We start from the raw sequence: 22,427 nt of genomic DNA, 5'->3' as shown, positions 1-22,427 counted from the left end.
CAGCTTCTACACCTATCCCTTTCTTTTTGCCAGGAGTGTATACTTTTAACAATATGTTAGAATTTACTACACCTATCTGTTTTTTTTTTTTATAAAGGTTGTGTATTTTTACTAGTGTATCCAGCAGTTGTTCTCCACATTCTTTCTAGGGCTGTATTCAGATGAGCGTGTTCTTTTTAAGGTGTCAGGTTGTCACATTTACCTTCTCCCATTCTTGTTAAGAGTATGTATAGAACTTTGTGTTTTTAATAATGTTATGCTGATGTGGCTGTCCTCCAGTCTCACTAGGAATATAGTCATAACTATGTGTTCTTCATAATTTGTCAAGCTGCTGGTGCTGCCCTTCCCCATTCTTGCAAGTATATTCAGACCACAAGGTACGTAATGGTTTGCCCTAACTCCACAATTTACACAATAACTTGAAACTGAGAAATCTTGACCCATTACACCATCATGTGTTAAATTTAGTGATAAAACTATAAGATTCAGTACTTTACCTGAGAATTTTTAAATTACTGTACATATTATAGGAGGATCTTTTCCAAGTGAACACATATCCCTTTTGTCATACGTTTTATGTTCACAGATGTAAGGTATCTTACCATATGATTATGTTCCAGGAATCTAATGATCCCTGCAGTTCCTTCCCATCCACAAATACTGCGCCTCTCACTTTCTACGAGTACAGATGCAATGTAATGATTCTGCTGTTCTAGCAATTATATCATCAGACTTCATTGCTATAACTGCATTTTAACATGCTGTTTACAAATCACATTTCTGAAAGAAGCAATATTCATGCTTAAATTATAGGCAACATAGTTAAAAATCACGTCTGTTAGACACAACATAGGTTCACAGGTTCATAGGCACTTACTAGGCTACTGATCCATAAGGATCTTTAGAAGCCTACCCATACATTCCCATGAAGGTTTTTAGCCTTACATTTTAAGTATGAATAATCATAAGCCGCAGTGGTGCAGTGGTAGCGTTGTTGCCTGACAGCAAGAGGTTCTCCTGTTTGATTCACGGCTGGAGTGCCTTCTGTGTGGAGTCTGCATGTCCTCCCCGCGGTCAAGTGGCCTTCGAAAGACATGTGTGAATGGGCATGCCTTTGCTGAAGGTTGGGCATCGGGCTGGCAACTCGGCACCATAAAAAAAAATATATACTGCCAATCCTTAGCGGACCGGAGTTCTGCTGTGGCGACATTTTAAGTATGAATAATCGAGAGGTGAGTACTTCCTTTGCTTATAACATCTTTGTCTGAATTTTTTCTTGTGGTAAGTTAATATTTTATTGTTACATCATTGGACTGTAAATACTTTGTATGTATACCTGCAAATGTGTAATGTAAAAAGCTCTATTAACTTTTTGTGAAATTTCACCCAGGCTGTACCTGCAAATGGTCAAGAGTGCTCAGTATCCTACCTTGGTAAACAAATGTAAATTACAGTATGTATATTAATGGCATATCAGTTGTATTTAAGCTTAGCAATGGAGCAGAATTTAACAATATCAGTGTCTTCCTTTAGAATTCTTACTTTAAATTGCACAAGTGTACATATCTGCTTGTGTCATATTGTGAGAACACAATAAAGCTTTTTGGTTAAATCAGTGTAAACTATGCTTATAAAATATCAGCAGTTCTTCCATATAGTACCCCTTCAGTCTCAGGTGAAGTAATCCACCATAGTTGTCAGAGATGTTCAAGTATAAAGCAGAGATGTCCCAGTATAATTACAGCAATTCAGGTTAAACAGAGACTACTGTCACAAAACTGCAGTTTAAAGTCATTGTGAGCAAGATGCAATGAACAAATTGAAACCTGAGTGACATAGCTTAACTGGCCAGCTGGGTTTAGAGCCACTTCTGTAAAAATGTTTTCATATTTTCATTACTAATTGTTTGGTAAACCATCACATTTTATAGGCACAACACTTGGTTAAAAATCACATTTTTGTTATATGCAGCATTGCTAGCTAATATTTATCACTGTATCCCTTCTTCCCACAATTACATTATTTCATTTACTAGCATTTTCTGGGCATTTGCATACATCTGCATCTTTTTAGTTAAAGGCTTATCTTTATTAGTACTTTTTTGTTTCAGTATAGCCAGATTGTCAGTTACATGTTTCTGTAGAATTATTTAAGTGCCTTTGTTATCCTTGCTCTGTTCTTGAAAATGTATCCACACCACCCATAAATACTGTGATGAAATGTTAATGAAGTAAACAATGTCATACTGAAATGGGTAGAAAATACACATAAATATTGTTGTGAGGACATACAGTACATATATCCAAAGTGGATGAGGGGCTTTATTTAGAAAGAGCCAGACTGGAGGAAGAAATGCTTCTTCCCCTTTAAAAAGGAAAAAAGCATAACAGAAGAAAGAGAAGGGAGGACGGCATCCTTACTGTGGTACTATCTGAAGAAAGAAAGCATAAGAGAACTCAGACTGTTACTAACAGAGACAGACAGACAGAATATAGATGAAAAGGCCTGAGAGTCTGCAAGGAATTCAGGCTGAAAGAAACAAGGTGCCTATGAAGTTAGCCAAGAAACTGTTAACCAGTGGTGTTTTAAGTGGTACAGATTGCCATACATACATTGATCTGAAAGTACAGTGTCTTGAGTTGATCGCAAGAACTTTGTTTTGTTTAGAAGAAAGTACTGTGCTGAATATAAAAGTTTTCTGTGAAATGTTTTTAGTATTTGCTAAGATATGGTAATGAAGCATGATGGGCTATCATGTTTGTAAATGTTTAATTATTGTGCATTGCTTTATACTACACCTCCTTCATTGAAGGTTGTGCGTCAGGCCTGGCAAGCCAGTACATAATAATCAACTGCCAATCATTAGCGGACCGGAGTTCCACTGTGGCGACCCCTAACCAGGAAAAGCCGAAAGACACAAACAAATTGCTTTATACTACACCTGCAGTCTGTTACTGTTCTTTGGAAGATCATGATATATAGTAGCGATAGAAAGCTTTCCATCTTTAGGAAAATGTGCCAGAAAGGCCTGAGACATTAAGTTAAAAAGATAAATGAAGTTAAATGTGTGTTTTCACCGAGATAATATTTCCCCAATATACTACATTAGCAGATAATTTTGGAAAATATGATTCTTGATACTGGTAACCACAACGAATATGTTTGCAATTTTTTTCTAAGTAACTGCGTGTTTTCAACTGTTCAGGATAGAGGTTTTTTTTTTTTTTACTGAGTGTAACAAGCTTGCACTGCACTAAGCATTAATGAGCAGGAGGAGGGTTTGAAAGGCTGTCGTGATTATAAAAGAAATCAGATGGATATTTTACAGTGACATGTTAGAACTGTGTGAAGCAAATTTATCATTCTTGCACAAAAAAGCTCTAAGAGAGCTGGAACAAATAGTGCAAAAGAGAAGAATGTATTTTTAAACCTAGAGAAGGTTATCAAAAAGCAAAAATTAATAGAAAAGCTAATGGAGACCTTTTTGGGAAAAGAGCTGCAGGGCACATAGTCAACAAGCAACACGAGACCTTTTTGTGAAATGAAGCTGCAAAGCCCATAGTCAACAAGCAACGGAATGAAACAAACTGTTCATAGGTTCATACTAGGCTGCATTCATAAGCCTAGTCAGAGTGTGTTTGGCTTTCGCCACCCATTTTAAATTAATTTTACCATGCCCTTTTTCGAGGTTAGTATACTGTGCCTCTGTCTAACAGTGACAGAGAAGTGATACCCGGGGTAAACCTACGATCTCTCATCCACTCATCAAGATTCTTCTTGAAAAGAGTCAATGAGGGACTCTGCCTAACCTGGACTGGGATTTTATTCCAGAGTGAAGGGAGCCTCTGGGTTATGAATCTGTCCCTCCAGCATGTCCTATTTATTTCAGTGCTGAGGTTCAAGTCTCTCGAGCGCGTAGCTCGATGGGATTTGGATTTTCTGAGGTGCAGCATGTCCATTAATTCCAGGTTGGACATGGCTTTATACGTCAGGCACAGATCGCCTCTGAGCAGGCAGTATGCCACTGAGTAGAGCTGGAGTTTCTTTAACCGGGCAGCATATGGCATCTGTTTGAGCCCTTTGATCCTCTTGATGAGGTACCTTGGGGGTCTTTCCAGTTGCTGCAGATGTCTGGTAAGGTACATCCCAAAAGGGGCATTGTACTCAATTATGGGCCTGATGAGGGATGAGTAAAGAGGCACGATGACCTCCCCTGATCTAGATGTGAATCCCTTCATGATTAGGTGGGCTATATAAAATGTTTTTCTAACCACTTTGGCCACGTGGTTGTCAAATGAGAGATGGCTATCAACTTGGGTCCCCAGGTCCCTAATTACTTCTTCTGTACTTAATGGATTACCACCTATGTGGTAATTTGTGGGCACTTTGTTTTTGCCAAAGGGGATGACTATACACTTTTTGGCATTTAGTTTGAGGCCATGGCTCTGGCACCAGTTGTCTGTTTCTATGAGGCCCTTTTGGAGGATGCTTGTGTCGGCTGGAGAGTCAATTATGGCGCCCAGTTTGCAGTCATCTGTGAACTTGGTCAGCCACAGTCCTTCCGTGTTGGCCTGTACCTCCAAGAAATATATACTGAACAAGAGAGGTCCCAGAACTGAGCCTTGTGGGATGCCACTTGTAACTGGTTTGGAGTCTGACATGGCTCCAGGAATTCTAACCATGTGGGTTCTGTCCTTGAGCCAGTTTGCAACCCATCTAGTGACATAGGGGTTTATATTTAAGCTGGTGAGCTTATCTATAATGCCCAAGTGGGGTATTGTATCGAAGGCTTTTGCGAGGTCCAGGTAGGCTGTGTGGACCACCTTCCCCTCGTCAATGGCCTTGGTGACTGTTTCAAAGAAATCGACCAGGTTTAAGAGGCAGGATCTGCCCTTAACAAAGCCGAACTGGGTAGGATCCAGTGTCTTCAGGTCCCCAATATCTTTATTTATGAGGTCCATAATGATCCTTTCCATAGCTTTGCAGACCAAGCTAGTCAGGCTTATGGGGCGATAGTTTCCAGGATCCGTTGAGGCACCACCTTTGTGGAGAGGGACCACTGTTGCTGTACGCCACTCTTTGGGTACATATCCTGTAGTAAGGCTGAGATTGAACAGTAGTTTTATGTTTGGGTTTAGCTCTTCTTGGAGTTCATGTAGGACGCAGCCTGTGTACTCTTCCAAGAGGTTACACCTTTATAAGAAAAGAACACAGCTTTTTCTAGGACTTATAATTCCAGCCCTAAAGTAACTAAGACTGCAGGAACAACAGCCCTTTTGTTTAAGTGGCTAAAGGCAGACTTTCATACTGTGATATTGGAAAAGGCAGTACATCAAAAGGGCCTGACCTCTCAAAGAAGAAGGGCATGGAAGTGGAAAAGGTTACTGAGGGACATTCCAGATAAAAATAGAGAAAGGGAAAGCCGCAACCAGATGGTACTGATTTCAAATGCAAAGAGAACATAGAATACAACTATAGGAAATTGTTTCAAAAACAGAGAAGAAATAAAGAATCACAAGCATGAACTAACAGATATGGAAATGGTTGTGCATAGTCTTCAACAAAGTAAATAGAAGCTAATGTCTGAATCTGAGTAATTGAAAATCTGACAATATAAAATGTACTGAGAAATGGTTGTCCTGGCTGAGCTCTTTTAAAATGTTCAATCACAGCCTAACCTCAGGCTTTGTCCCTACCAAATGGCGCACTGCTACAGTCATCCCTCTCCACAAAGGAAGAGCAACTACAGACCCTGGGAACTATCGCCCCATTAGCCTGATGAGTCTGATATGCAAAGCTATGGAACGCATCATCTTGGACCTAATAAACAAGGATATAGGGAATCTCCAAACTCTGGGTCCTACACAGTTTGGTTTTGTGAAGGGTAGATCATGTCTGCTCAATTTGGTTGACTTCTTTGAGTCAGTCACCAGAGCTGTGGATGAAGGTAAGGTGGTTCATACAGCCTACCTTGATCTGGCCAAGGCCTTTGATACCATTCCCCACTCAGGAATCATAGAAAAACTTACTAAGCTAGGCATCAGCCCCTATATCACTAGGTGGGTTGCAAACTGGCTCACAGATAGAACCCACAGTGTGAAAGTAGATGCTGACCATTCACGAGTGGAGTCCCACAGGGTTCGGTTCTGGGTCCTCCCCTGTTTGGTATCTACTTCTCTGAGTCCAGGCGAACACAAAGGGACTCTGGCTGACAAAGTTCACAGATAATTGCAAGTTGGGAGCTATTATTAACTCCCCAAGTGATGCTGACATCCTACAGAAAGGCCTCAATGAGACCAACGACTGGTGTCAGAACCATGGCCTTAAGCTCAATGCCAAAAAAATGTGTCTTCATCCCCTTTGGGAAAAACCCGGTTCCCTTGAATTACCACATTGATGGTAGTCCACTGAACACAGAAGGCATTATAAGAGATATGGGAACACAGGTTGACAGCAACCTCTCTTTTGACCACCACATTGCCACTGTGGTCAGAAATTCCTTGTATGTGGCACATCTCATTACTAAGGGTTTTGCATCCAGAAAGGAAGAAAGAGGTCATTGTCTCCCTCTACTCTTCCCTCATTAGGTCAATCATCGAGTACAATGCCCCATTTGGCATGTACTTCACTAAACACCTGCAACAACTGTAGAGGCCACAAAAGTACCTCACAAAGAGGATTGTAGGCCTTAAACACTTGTCCTATATGGACAGACTCAAAAAACTCCAAATATTCTCTGTCTCATATAGCCTACTTAGAGGCGATCTCTGCTTGACTTACAAAGCCATGTCTGACCCAGCTCTGTTAGAAATGCTACATCTAAAGAAATCCCAATCCATCTGCACCACACGCTCCAGAGACCTCAGCCTCATTACCACAATCAACAGAACATGCTGGAGGGACAGGTTCATAACCCAGAGACTGCCCATGCTATGGAATAGACTTCCCATACATGTCAAGCAGAGCACCTCACAGGCCCTCTTCAAGAGAAATCTTGATGAGTGGATGGGAAATAGAAAATTCACCCTGGGGATCACTCCAGTGGTTCTACTCGACAGATGCACTAGAAACTAAGGTTGGGTGGCACAATGCCAGGGTAATCCTATGGGCTAGGTTTGTAAAGGCTCCAGGGCCATTAGCCTAGTACACACCTATGAACCTATGAAAAGTTAGAGCTGGGAAGCAAAACACTAAACGTGTGCATTCCAAGCTAACTGATAAAGCAAGTATAAGAAAACATTTGCTGTATTAAAACAGGGAAATAATGCAACCATGTCTGTGAATCAGCAAAGTCTGAGTTCTCTGAAGAAAGGAAATGAAAATGTAATGAAAGGTGCAGAAAGGATAAACAATTTATATAAACAGCTTAAGGAAATACAAAAAAATCCAAGACAAGTCAAACAGACAAGGAGACAATCTTAACAGAGTTGTAAAAGATGAGGAAAGAGAAAAGTGAAGTATTGTTTGAACTTGAAAGACAAAAGAGAAAAAGCATATATTAAAATTATGGTTGTATTTTCTCTGAGTGACACAGAAAATATTTCAAAACTTGAAACATCTGATGACACTGTTATTGACTTAAAAAAAAATCACCATCTGCAAACTTAAACAATATATTAAAGAGACAATTCCAGAAGACAGAATAGAAGTAGAAACTGTAAAGACATTTTTATTTGTTAAAATGAAGTGGCCAAGGAGATTGATGCATTGAAAGAAAAGGAAGATAGTTTGGCATAACGTTTACAGGAACTGCTCTAGGAATGGTGTGCTCTCTCTGATCTCTGGCGTGAATCCAAATGAAATCCAAGGCATCCTTTGAAATCTGCAGAAAAATACGTATCTTTAATCACTGTACTGCACTATTATACTGTGTATTACTGAGTTATTGCTTTAACTCTTTTGCTGTTTCACTGTTTAAAATGTTTGCTGTTTGAGACTCTTTTTCCTGCGTTTTGTATTTCCTAGTACTTGTGTATTTTATATCATAGGTTCAATTCAGATTTGCTGAATCTAGACTGTTTGGCATTATCTGAGCAATAAAACCAGCCATCTTGCATTAAGAGGGTCCCCTGCACCCTTGTGCAGAAGAGTGTAGTAAAGGACCCATCTGAGTTGGAGATTGTTAGAATAAGGCTCAGTACTGCGCACTTCCACTGGCCAGCTTGTTTGAAAATTGCTTAGCTTGTTTTGAAAAAAGTTCTCACAGTTGCTATATATGTCCCGAGTTTGCATGGGTTTGCATCTGTTTTAACACAGCTCCACAGAGTTTGGCGACCAGCCACTGCTCTACTATCTTCATATGCGCAATCTGAGGTATCTGTTTGCATGTAGCACACCTTCGCGCAGCACTTGGCAGTGGAGGTAACCATTTGGCAGTTATAGATGCAAAAGCTAAAGTAGATTTATTTCCCTTAGAAGCTGCCCCGTGCTCCAACTGAGAAGTCCCTTAAATTGCACTTAGCTGCTCTGAGAGCACCTCAGATGGGCTTTGTACAGCATTTGCCACTTTAACTGAAACCTCAAAATCCCTAATAGTCTTGTACCCCTTGTATAGACCCAGCATTAAGCCCCCAATTAAACCACATCCTTCCTCATTAAAGTAAGCAAATTTACATCTAATATTATGGATGGTCAGTTCCCCTCCATTTCCCCTGCTAGCCTGATTAACATGGGCATCCTGAGGCAGTGTAGGAATTGCTTCATGTACACTGACAACCCACTACTGCTAAACTACTCAAGCTCAATTTGTGAGAAATGCATATACACTAAGAATTTGGAATCCTTGCTCTCTTGCTCACATAACAGTGACCCTGAACAGGTTGTTAGCCCACCTACTACACCTCCTGCACAAACCATGTTCTTAAGACATAAACTATCATACACAGAGGTACTCACCAGAAATTTACCTAAACACCAGAAACCTCTGAAAAACAAACAAGCTACACCTTATACAGTACCTACAGCACTCAATACACATAAAACAATAAGCACAAGTGCCTCGTTAAACAACCCCGTAAGGCAGGCAAAGCACATCTAAACCAATTTTTTGGTCATAGGCAACTCTGTAGTGAGACACACAGATGTCCCACTCACCAGGATGGACAAGTAGAAATTTATGGTCTGCTGTCTGTCAGGTGCCAGGATCCGCCGGATCACACACACACTCTTTCTCCACAAGTACTGTTATGACTCCGTCATGTTGGTGTGAATGAATTAAGATGTACTTCACTGGACGATATGAAGAGAAACATGACTGAGCTCTCTAAATATATGTATCAGGCAGGTATGTCCCTACCATTCAGCAGTATACTACCTTCACCTAAGATGATACCACAATATAAACAAAAAATGATTGATTTCAACAATTGGCTTAGTTTCTGGTATCATTCTAAGGGGATCCAGTACCTATCAACCTAGGATGACATGGTAGATAGACCAAGTTGCTTTGCTAGAGATGGTCTTCATCTGTCACCTCTCTTGGTTACAGGCCAAGGCATTTGCCTCCCCATAGTGCCTTTTTTAGGCAATGTCACAGCAACAAAATTCCCGACGTAAAAATATCTTCAAAAAGTGATCTCAGGGTTATGCTGGTAAATGCTAGGAGTCTAAACCTAAACTAAATTCACAAGAAGTAGCCCTCACCTTAGAATATGCTGACATCTGTGCAGTCACAGAGACTTGGTTTAAGGCCATGGAAAGCACCCTGGCCATACCAGATTATAATGCCTTCCACAGATTCAGACCACAAACTGAAAGTGCAAGAACTAAAGGAGGTGGAGTATCAATATTCATCGAAGATAAATGCACCTCTAGATTGGTTAAACAAAATGATTCCCTTGAACTAATCCAGGTCCAATTGACTGTAGGTAAGACCCCTCACCAAGATATTGCCAGTTATAGGACCCCCTCCATGAACCAGGATACCCACACTGCATACTTGTATCTACTTGAATTGCTCAAGATACAACCAAGCACCCTGGTTTTAGATGACTTTAACTACCTATCCATAGACTGAGTAAATTATACATGCATTAGCACACTTGTTCAAAGGTTCTTGGACTTCATCATCTTTGACACACTGGACCAGTTGGTTGACACCCCCACAAGGGGCCCAAACATTCTATTCTGGATCTGGCGCTCACTAACATGGGCGATCGTTGCACCACCCCATGTGTGCGGCCCTCCCTAGTGAGGTCTGTTCATAAATCAGTCTCATTAGAAGTAACAATAACATCTGACCCCTCATTAGCAGCAACTAGACTAAAAAACATCTCCAAAGCCAATTACAACCTAATAAGTGACAGTATTAATAGCTTCATAGCCCTTGCCCTCATTGATGTCATGGAGAGTTGCCTATAATGGGATTTTCACTAATGCCTTATATAAGCATCTATACAAATGTAGTGATGCAGCCATAGCTGATAGGATCAAAACAAGATCTTCAAGAAAGTATAAACCTGCCTGATGGACATCCACCATTAACAGGTTATACAATAAGAGAAAGAAATTACTGTCCAAGACTCTGAATTGAAAGCATTCCCTCCTCAGCTTAAAAAAGCAAATAAGACACCTCATAAGGCATTCTAAAACTAACTATGAATCCTAATTAGCCTCCTTCGCTAACAATAACCATAAGGCCTTCTTTAACTATGTCAGAAACCTTAAAGGAAAAACCCAGATCTGCACAGCACCAGTTGTTAATGGCACCCCTGCAGAAATAGCCAACCTACTAGTTGACAGGTTGAGTGAAAACTTCTCCCCCCTGTCCCCACCACATATCCTCCAAAGCATCCCTATCACCTTCCCTCCACCTAGTATCTCCAAGAAGCAGGTAGTAAATGCTCTCTCCAAATCCAAAATCACAGCCTATATGGACCTGATAATATTCCAGGCTGCATTCTAAATGGTTTAAAACAGGAACTAACTGCACCAATGGGTAGTCTTTTTAACCACAGTCTAAGCACTGGTTTTGTACATGCTGAACGGAAAACAGCAACTGTCATCTCATTACATAAACGAAGCACCTCCACAGACCCTGGGAACTATAGATCCATAATCCTGACCAGCCTAATCTGCCAGGCTGTGTGAAGAATAATCATGGGCCTTATCAACAAAGATATAGGAGACCTCCAAACACTTGACCTGACCTAGTTTGGCTTCATTAAAGGGAGATCCTGCCTCATGAACTTTGACTTTTTTGAGACAGTCACCAAAGCCCTGCATGAAGCAAATCTGTACATATGGCCTACCTGGACCTGACTAAGGCCTTTGACACTATTCCTCACTCAGGCATCTTTGATAAACTCACCCAGCTGAAGATCAACCTATATATTGTTAGTGGGTTTGCAAACTGGCTTACTAATAGAATACACACAGTCAAAATAGGTGACTCTACCTCCACCAGCAGACCTGTAACCAGTGGTGTTCCATGGGGATCTGTGCTGGGGCCCCAGCAGAAGCCTAGGGAGAAACACTCCAGATGCATGTCTTTGTAACATGGGAGGAAACTGGAGCACCTGAAGGAAACTCACAACTATTGTTTGGAATCTACTTCTTGGATGTACAGGCTAAAACAAAAGACCTATGGCTGACAAAGTTTTCTGATGATTGCAAACTGGGTGCAGTCACTGAATCCTCAAATGATGTCAACATCTTACAAGAGGGACTCACACAGAGAAATGACTGGTGCCAAAGTCATGGGCTAAAACTCAATGCAAAAAAATGCATTAACATCCCCTTCAACAAGGGCAATATCCATGCAGATTACCACATTAATAACAACACCCTAAGCACATAACTATCACACACTTACCTTACCTGCACCCTAACCCCAACGTCTGTCACACTCGCACACTTACCTTAGCCCGATCCATAACTTTCGGCACCACAGTAGAGAAAATGTTGAAGCCGTGAAACAGCCAACCAAATTCTTTCCCAGGGAAAGAATTCATATTTCCATGGCTTCGATATTTTCATTTTTCGAACTTCCCTGTTCTAACTTCTAGTCTTTGAACATCTTGACAGTCAATTAAATAACATAGACCCTTTCAGACAATGCCTAGAAGACATGATTAAAGAAAAAAAACAGTTTCAGTTCCAAAATGCATCAGAAGTCGAAGTAGCCAGAGAAAATATAAATTCATCCCAGAATTTTGTAGAAAAGATGAAAGATGACAATAGAATTAAGAATATGGCAAAAATAAGTCATGTGCACACTGTGACCATGAGTAAAGATTACCTGTGGAGGAGAAGGGATTCCTGGATCTGTGTGTGATTCAAGTCAGCAAACTGATGCCAACAATGAGAAAAGTTGTGTACTCTACTTGACTACAAAAAGGTAAATGCTGTGAATTGAATATTAGTTTTCCCCACTGAGGTGAGAGGGAGGATGATTCTTATTGTTGGAAAGGAAGAGGTTGTGCTCCTCTAAACTACTGAAGATGAGGGTGACAGAAGAAATCTATACTGCCAGTGAGACAGTTGTCCAGCTGGGATGACAATTAGCTGACCACTAAAAGTGCTTGTGGGGGGATTATATGATGGATTGACCCTAATGGTCTTATATTTAGTAGCAGAATACATAGAAAATGTCCATAGTCATTGGTCATTGTCAGGAGGATGCAGAGTACAGGAATAGCTTACATGAGAAAGAACCAGAATAGAAGAAGAAACGTCCTTTGTAAAATGGAAGAAGAATCCAACAAAAGAGAGATAAATGCTGCTTTGTGGAGAGTTTATTAGTTAGCGAAAGAGGGATGTAGTTCATGGGGAAAGGCATTAGAGTCTGTCTGTGAGGGGGTCAAGGAAAAAAAGACAGTTGGTAAGGTTTAGATGTAGACAAGAAATAGCTAATAAGGATGTCTTTTTTTACCTTTGTTTGGTTTGAGAAAAGGGACTGTGCTAGACTTTGTTTATTTGAGAACTTTTTAAAACTCTGGTAAGATATAATAATTAACAATGATGACCTTTTGTGCTTGTAAATACTTCAAGCATATTGAACTGCAGTCTGCGTGTATTCCCTGGAAGCTAGTGATTTGTATTAATTGTGCTCAGTTTTGCCTTATTTTGAAGAATGGCACAAAAAGGACTAAGACATGTTAAGACGAAGGAAGAAACATAAGGTTTTCACAAATATAATGAATAATTATCCAAGATATCACTAAATCTATAGATGAATTAGGCAAAGACAGACCAAAATTAAACCAGGGACATTCTACAAAATCAGGTAAAGTGGAGGCATTGGGGGTTACAGTGCTTTGTACGGTATGATTTATTTTTCAATCATTTGATCACAGTAAGACCTCTCAGGTATAGTCAGTCAACAAAGTGGTTAGAACTGCTATACACACGCGTGTGTGTGTGTGTGTGTGTGTGTGTGTGTGTGTGTGTGTGTGTTTCTGTGTGTGTGCGAATGTATCTATGTGTGAACATTAAATACTCATATATTTTATATTCTGAATGTAAAATACTTCCTCCAACAACAATTACATCTGCTATAGCAAGTTTAAAACATTAAGCAGATGAACTATTTTACAACAAAAATATTTTTTAAAAAGTATAAAAATAAAACAAAAGCAAAGCAATTTAGCAGGCAGCTTATTCTCTAAGAACAATAATGCCCTTCCAGAGGGCAGTACGGTCCACTGCCTGCAGCATCAGGCCTTACAACACCCCCATGGTAGATGTTAATTCCCTGATAATACCCACTCTGACTGTCAGGCATTATTGCTTGCTTCCCAACAGCATTTATTTATAATTCAGATCATCAAGGTGTTCAGGACCAAAATTTTTAGTAGTTAAAAGTAATACACTACCTGCCCAGCTGAAGATAAAATGTCCATAATACAAGTAACTGTAATGTTAGGACTAAATTGCTTCAGTTTTCCCTTTGCATTCTACAGAATGAATCAAAGGTGTTTTAAATGCAGGTTATGCAAAGCTCAATGAATAAATACTGTTTTCCCTGGACAATTTGTTTTTTAGGGCATACCACCTTGCCAAAAAATTTGATTTTTGTTTATTTCTAGCTGATCATAACTGAACATAAAAAAAGCTATTGTATTCTACCAGATATAATTTGCATCCTCCTGTGGTGCATAGATAATTAGCATATGCCTCTCCCCTAAACTGCCTCATTATAGTCCATGCAGTTGCTTTCTATACATTCAGTCAAATTCATATCTAAGAATTCTTTCATTTCCTTTATCAAAATGACCCATATATGTTCTAGTTTCATATTTGTACAAAAGTCACAATGACCTATCCATGTCATCATAATAATAAACTCCAGACAAGGAAAATGGGATACCCTAAGTGAACCCTTTGACTGCAAACAGTGACAAGCAGATAGTGTGACAGAAATGTATTTTTCCTGCCAATGTAATGTCTTTTGTAATACATATGTAATGACAGTAACTATTCAAAATGTGTACTTGTTTATATGTGCTGGATAGAAAGAAAACCCACTGGAGCCACTATGACCGGTTAAAACTTTATTTAACACACAGATAAGGGCTTTCATGGCTATCCAACACAAAGAGTTAAGAAAACAATTGCTAGGACAAAAAAGGAACAGGAATAGAGGGAAGCCATGGTTTGAATGTAATATCGGCAGTTCTGACAATGGTATATTGTTAATGAACAGAAGCTAAGAAATAACCTGTTTCTGAGAATAAATTTACACTATAATAGTGATATAGATGCCATATCACAGGTGATAAAAAAGAACGGAAGATTTTACATACTGATGACAAGCTGAAAGCACTAGTAGGTCCCCACCCCATATTTGCTTATGCTAACAGCCAAAATCTGAAGCAAATTTTATGAAAGAACATACTTCCCAACAAGTCCACAACACATAGGAAGAAATTGGGAACTTTTAAATGTAAGAAATGCAAGGCATGTCAATATATTAAAGAAAATAACATCTTTGTACACCGTGTCAGGCAGGGAGTATATATCTAGACTACATGCAGACTGCAGAACTAAAAATGTGATGTATTTAGCTGAGTGCACATCATGCCAAGCATTCTGTGTTGGGAAGACTGACAGATTGTTAAAACAACGTACATTGCAACATATGAGTGACATCAGATTATGTTTGAGAAGTAATGCTCTATATCAACATATTAAAATAAATAAAGAACATAGATTTTAGTTTATGGTGTTATACATTCAACAAGTGAGCATGGGGGGGTGGGTGACATTGTACACAGTACTGAATTAGCTGAGTTAAGATGGATAGCTGAATTGTAAGCTAACCATACACCTGGATTAAATGTTTGTATGCCTTTAAAATCCTTATTGAAGGGGTGAAGGTTCTGCTATTGATTCTAATTGGTTGCTGTTTGTTTAAATATGGTTGATTTTAACTGTTTTTAGATCTGATGAAGAGCTAATGCTCGAAAGCACTTATCTGCCTGTTAAATAAAGTGTTAATTGGTCGTGGTGGCTCCAGTGGGTTTTCTTTTTATCCTGTATAGTATATTTTACCACTGTGGACTTTTTACTTCTTCCTTGGCTGCTTTGGATTTTTAATGTTTATATGTGCCAGTAAAATAGCATCACAGTACATCTAAATGAACTAACAATGTAGACGACTATTCAGTGCTATCAAATGCTTGTTGAAAACAACCAAATTGGTACGTCTTTTCTGATTATACAACCTCCACCTTATTGACAGTTAGAGCCTGTCTTGTTAATGGAGGTGGAGGCTCCACCTCCAATTAACAAGACAGGCTCTAACTGCCAATAACTCACTAACTGCATCAGCTCATCGCCCATACTACTTTTAGTTGAGCACATCACCTGTAATACTTTCAGTCAAACACATCACCTGTACTACTTTTAGTTGAAGACCAGCTATAATGTTTAATTTGGAACAGCTGTGACACTGTGCTGATGAACATATGAAACATTATAACAGCTGTTACATTTGACAAGACGAAAAAATACACCGAAAGTCTAAGTCTCTCATTCTCTTTCATAGCTGATGTTGTCAAAATTAATTTTACAATGACTGCTAGTGATACCGCTGACTTGTGGAAATTCATTATCGTCCCTCTGCTATGCTTGCATTGTCACCATTTATCAGAATGTATTATGACATGTTCCCTAACATGGACCCATTCTGAGTTATTAAGACTAGCATACCGAAATAGTTATCTGCACAATGACAGTTTCTAACTAAGGATAAATGCATGACTATTAATAGAGTGGTAACGGTATCATTTAATGCCACTGTTTGTGTCTGTGGCTATTGTACTGCTTTCCCAACTTCACAGAATATGTCCAAATACAATTACTACACAGGATAGTCAAGCATTTTTACATGACAACAGTTGCAATATTCCTTTTATTCTTTTACAGCAACACGGAATTACAGGCTGGGAATAAAGGATTTTCCATCAAAGGAATGCCATATTTATTAGAATAAGAGAATAGTTTTAGAGCAAGTGAGATTAACGACATATCAGGGGAGGAGGTATGAGTTTTTTTTATCAAATGCTGATATGCTATTCCAAATTCAGAGAATTAGAAGCACTGTCCAAACTTACAGTTGGCATAGACTTAGGGTGATGATTTCAACATAATGTTTCTGATGAAAGTCTAACATGCTGTCTACTAAAATTAAATATCTGGTCTAAGTCAAAGTTCTGTTTTTATGACAGGATAAAATTCTTTGGTATAACATTTAGAAGTTAATGACAACCTCAAGATTCATTGCACATTATTGAAAATATAAATTCAGCAGTTTACTTTTTACATAGCTAGGATATCACAGCGCTTACTACCGGAGCATCTAATAATACCCATTAATGGGAACACTGTCTTATTTTCTTATGCAGAATGATCGTATATGTTCTTCCAGTTACCTTGTACCCTAAAACACTTCTCATTCTTTGCATAACTGAGGCTTTGACAGATAGTGGGTTAAGATTAAAATGACGCATGCTGTTTAAACCATGCCGAGCTTCTGAGGGCATTTCTTACTAATGTCTGCTAGTCCTCCTGCTACATTCACTCACTACTTAATAGAACTGGACAGGGAAGAAAATTAAAAATAAAATAAAAATACATGTATTTGTTCATAAAAGACACTTACCTGCATAACACAACTACTGATATCTTATAATGCAGCACATCATGGGAAATGTATACAAATTACTAATGAATGTTAGTAAGTACTATCCATATTTATTCATTTCAGTGCTGGAAAAAAATAACAAAATGACTGGAAATGATACAGCAGTAAAATGTCACTGCAGAAAGCTACATTTGCCAGACTGTCTTTCCTTTAATGGGTTACAAGCTTTCAAGTGTCTGCTTAAAGGTATATATTTTTTAGACATCTTATGGTCCTCATGATCTTTTGCCTAGTCAAAGTCAGAATAAACTTTATTGTCATTTAGACCCACACAACAGTGCAAGCTGAAAGAAATGTCATTGCTTCAGTCTCAAAGTGCATACAGCTCATACAAATACAAAAAATAACAACATGACTGTTTAACAACACAGTAACAGCAGACAGTAGTAGCAGTAAGTAGTATTGGTCCTATAGAATATGATGCTCAGATAAGGAGATGTTTCCCCTCTGGAATTATGTTTTGCTGAACTGTACTTGTTTTCAATTTGAAATAATTGTTTTAAACAATCATAGCAACTATGTGAGTATGTTATATTCACAGTTATTGTATTGTTTCCTACCAGAAGATCCATTTGCAGGAATTAAATATATATATAAATGCTGTATTAAATGTTTAATAAGGTAGTAAAGTAAATGAGCAGATGTTTTTCCATTGGTGTCACCTATTTAACACCACGTTATTGCAAGCTCCAGTTATCTTCAAATACATTTTATAACTGCAGATCTCATAAGGTAATAAGCATTAAAGCACAACTGAAATGTAAAAGTTTGTGTTTTGCACTGCTGTCAGTATCTTCAAAACAGTTCCAGTACTTCTTCTTAATCTAGCTTCATTTTGCTTTAGACATATTCTTCAGTTTCACACTGTAAAAAAAAAATATCTCTTATTATTTCAAATAAGCTGGTGTAAAGGTTAAAACCAAAGGTAAGAAAAATAATATCTCTTATTTCAATTAATCTGGTGTCAAGGTTGTAAGCAAAGTTTTCAAATCCATGACTTTGTCTATGCTCATAGTACGATTTTATATTTTTTCTTCTAATGTCATGCTATATCTTTCCATCTTAGCTGTTACTCTAAGTCCGTTTATCAGAGCTGCCATAACTTCTTAGATGTAAATGTCTGCCAAAATGTTTTCCTTTCTAATCAGATGTGCCTATTTAGGTTTGTTAGCAGCAACCCTGGCCTACCACCTTACTGTGAATGACATCAGCAGACTATTTTGTGCTGACTTAAGTCCTTTTCAGTTACATAAAAAAATACTTTTCCAGAACTGATGTTTATATAATTCTAAAGACACTATTCATTGGTGCTTTAAACTGTAAGAGTTCTTGAACTACTGCAAGTGCTTTTTTGTTGTCTGTGTGTGGCTCTGTTATTTTACTGAAATTTTCAGAAAATTAATTTATCCTTCTTGCTCCTTCATTGAGATGAATGACTGAAGTTCATCTCTATATTAAACAGGTTAGAATGGAAGATTTAATATAATAGGCAGCTGAAAAAAAACTTTGTTAGTGATGGCTTTGATTCATTTAGTCTCCTTTTGCACACTATGACTTTCAGCAAGACACTTAACCAGACCAATGCTGCAGGATAACTTCTAACAAATGGCATCTCTGCATAGTGGGACTTACCTTGTTAATAAATGAATGTCTAAGGCTCGTTTCTGATAGCACAAAGAACTGAATGAGGTAGACATACTTAAAATCTAACATAGCAGTTATAATGTCTAGGTGACAACTTTTGATAACACAGATTAAAAGCACATATGATTAGGGATATGAGCAGATAATGCACATATTATTAAGGATAAGCACTGATAATGCACATATGAGTAAGGATAACAGCTAATAATGCACATCGTCCTGCAGCCCAGGGTTTGATTCCCTCAGTCTCCATTTGCCTATAGTGTTACTCTGAGTGAGTTAACCAGGGGATGCTTCTCAAGTGTCTCTGAAGGGAAATTTGCATCTAGATTTACTGAGTTAGCAAATTTGTGTCTTTCGGCTTTTCCCAGTTAGGGGTCGCCACAGCAGAACTCCGGTCTGCTAATGATTAGTAATTGATTTTTACGTGCCGAGTTACCAGCCCTGACACACAACCTTCAACGAAGGTACGCCCATTCACGCATGTCTCCACGCAGAAGACGCTCTAGCTGAGAATCAAACTGGACAGCGTCTTACTATGAGGTGACAATGCTACCGCAGCACCACCACCGAGTTAGCAAATTAATATAGGAAAAATAAAACAGCAATGCAGTGGTCACAATTTCCTTACATAAACTGCTGTCCAAGTCCACTTAACATGACACATACATAAGCAAAATAGTATTCCTTTTCAGGATATACTTATTTGCAGATAACTGTCCATCACAACAGCAAAAATGAGATAGAACTCTGCACTGCCACATGTGACAAAATATTCCATTTACCTAGCACATAAGCCGCATAGCTTACTTGTAATTTTTGACTCGTACCGAGTGCCATTGCCCATATGACACTCATGTACAAAGTGTGTTCTCAGTTTGGTTGCTACTAAGAAAAATGAAACTGCAGCTGTTGTGGACAGTTTTTCCCAAAACAAGCAGTATCTGAAACATCTGCTTCAGTAATGCACATCTTTAGCATTACCAGTAATGTGTGGTATGATTTACAAATTCTGAATACTAAAACATTCAGTTCTCCAAAAATAGGCACATTATTGACATACCAGGACTGGCAAATATTCTGGAAAAAAAAAATTTCATGCCTACTACTGGCCATTTGCTCACAACATTTGTATGTATCTAGCACAATATAATAGAAAAATGTACCCTGCAGTACCTATGTGTAACTCACACTTAAAAATTAACCAGTGGTAAAAACTTACCACAGATTATGTTCTAGTGATGAAGTTATAAACCTTATCATGCTGTGTGAGCTATGATACCACTGAATACTTCTGTAGAGATTGGCCAGACTAGTCTATGATGAATACTGCAATAGAAGTTACCTAATTATTACCTTCAGTTTACACAAGTCCAATAAAATGGCTGCCTGCACACTGTATCACCTGTCATATTAGCAAGTTATTAGTGATTAATACTAGGGCTTCTTGTGCTTCCCTATTCGTAGATAGGTTGTTGGTTTACAGTTCCTTCTGAGGTAATACTACAGGTTCTCTTGTTTTCTCTAGTCATATGTAGGCTGTCGGTATAGAGTTCTTTCTGAGGTAATACTGTAGGTTGTTTAACTTTCTCTGTTCATAGGTCGGCTGCTTTCATAGAGTTCTTTCTGAATCATTTGCATATGTAGATTACTTAGTAACCTATTACAATGTTTCCCATGTGAGGCCTTATCCATTGTCCTAATAACAGAACTCAAAAAACTTTGGCACACTTTCTAGTATTTAACGTCTTCAAAAATTCAGTAAAATCAATTCTGTTCTGTTTCAGACTATCCTTAAAATTCTCATAGACAAGGTGCCTTAAGAATCTCTGAACAGACTTTTAAACTGCTTCCAATGTGCTGACATTGTTCTTAACATCTCATTTACTTATGGAGCCCATATAATAAAATCTGTGAGACTGTAACTTCTAAATGAGCTTGAGTTATGCAGTTTTATGATCCTTTACTCGTGACACAGGATCTGGTCTTGCATGAGATGTATTCTGTTTTATTTGTCTGATGTCTTAACTTCTGCTCTTACCTTCCACTTAGGTGTATGGAATACTGCATGGACAACATCATATACAGAATTGTGCTGATTGCATCCAAGCTCACTTACTCATGTGTATAGTAATTATCCCAATTTTAGACATCACCACAGAGAGTCACAGAAAGAAAGGTTGTTGTATTTTAATTTAACATTTCCTTTATTACACCAAGTCCATCCATATGTCAGCTTATCTCTGTCGCCCTTACTTTTGTAGCATGACTGTTCATGTCTTAGCCCTTGTTGAATATGTTCAGTGCCAATTATCTATGACTTCTACATGCCTGAGTGAATAATAGCTAATGCTTAATTATGTCTTTCCTCAGAGATCCCTTCTTATTCCCCTGTACAATCTTTTAAAATCATAGACATATCCTTAGTTACATGATTTTCTACATTATTCTCTTATTACAATTCATTTATTTATTTCTTTAAGAGGTAAAATAAAACTTCTCAGTGTGCTTTACCATGGTACTCACAGTAAGGTTCTAGGAGTGTATGTGCAAGCTGCAAAACAGAGGTGTAGCTAACTATTCTTACTACCATTGCTATACCATCTGGCACCCCCTCCCAATTTTAAATGGAGGTATATAGGAAAAAGGTCTTCCCTCCTACTGCTACAGTTATGCTATACACAGAGCACCACAACATTTCAGTTCTTACTACGAATGCAATACCAGCATTCAATGCCAGTGTGACATCTGTGCACTGGCCCAGTAATCATGGAGCCTCAATCCTCACCACTAGCACCAGTGAGGGGCATCCACATTGGCAGGATAACAAATACACACACACAGTAAAGTACAACTTCCCTTAAGAGCACACAGAGATCACAGTCACTCTGGTGCTGGTTTCTCCCTTTATCTCCAGATCTCCAGTAAGACTCCTCACTGGCACAGCTATAGGGTTCAGATCTCAGCCGAGTGGTCAAACCAAAACCTTTAGCACCCTCTCTGTCCAACCAGTGCTTTGTGTCCCTGCCAAAGTAGCTGAAACACACACACACACACACACACACACACACACACACACACACATACACACACACACATTGAGATATGATTTATATACAAACACACAGACACTCCTGGGGAAGGCTGGCACAGGTTCACTAGCTGTGCCCCCGTCTGCCCAGACTATACGGTAGAAATCACTGCCACCAACCAATACTTATCATCTACTAATAAGGCCCTTCCCAAAGGGTGACCAATTCTACTGTGTAGTGTTACTGTTATCTAAATAGTAAGTGTGATGAACATTAAAATTTATAAAGTATCGCCAAATACATGCAAGTACTCTAAAGAGCATAAATTATCTCTACATAAAACAGCCACAGTTAAAAGGTTTAAAAATAAATAATCAAAACACAAGGCAATACTCATTATTTCAACACAATCCCCGAGATTCATGAAGCTCAGCACAAGGAAGGTTTTAGCCTTGCACTGAGCATCCTCCTTAAAGATGGTGCAGCAGTGTCACATAAATATTTATGAGTGCATGCTGCTGCACCCTCGACTTGCACAGGAAATGTGTGCGAGTGCACGGGGTGTGTGTAAGTGCTCTACAGAGATGTAAATATGCACCCACAGT

General features: G+C 38.7%; 1 protein-coding gene across 1 annotated transcript in view; it reads right to left on the bottom strand.

Moving 5' to 3' along the window:
- Positions 1–17,174: 17,174 nt before the first annotated feature.
- The window catches only part of LOC122801392 (C-C motif chemokine 20-like), a 69,135-nt gene continuing 63,882 nt past the window's right edge, over positions 17,175–22,427 (bottom strand). Inside the window, exon 4 of the mRNA XM_044070916.1 lies at positions 17,175–18,010. Within this exon, the coding sequence (XP_043926851.1) occupies positions 17,977–18,010 (34 nt within the window). The 3' untranslated portion in view covers positions 17,175–17,976. The remainder of the gene's footprint in view (positions 18,011–22,427) is intronic.

The sequence above is a fragment of the Protopterus annectens genome, chromosome 4.part1, assembly GCF_019279795.1.
Source record: "Protopterus annectens isolate FY-2018-M chromosome 4.part1, PAN1.0, whole genome shotgun sequence".
Lineage (NCBI taxonomy): Eukaryota > Metazoa > Chordata > Ceratodontiformes > Protopteridae > Protopterus > Protopterus annectens.
This window is presented reverse-complemented; position numbering and strand designations above follow the sequence as displayed.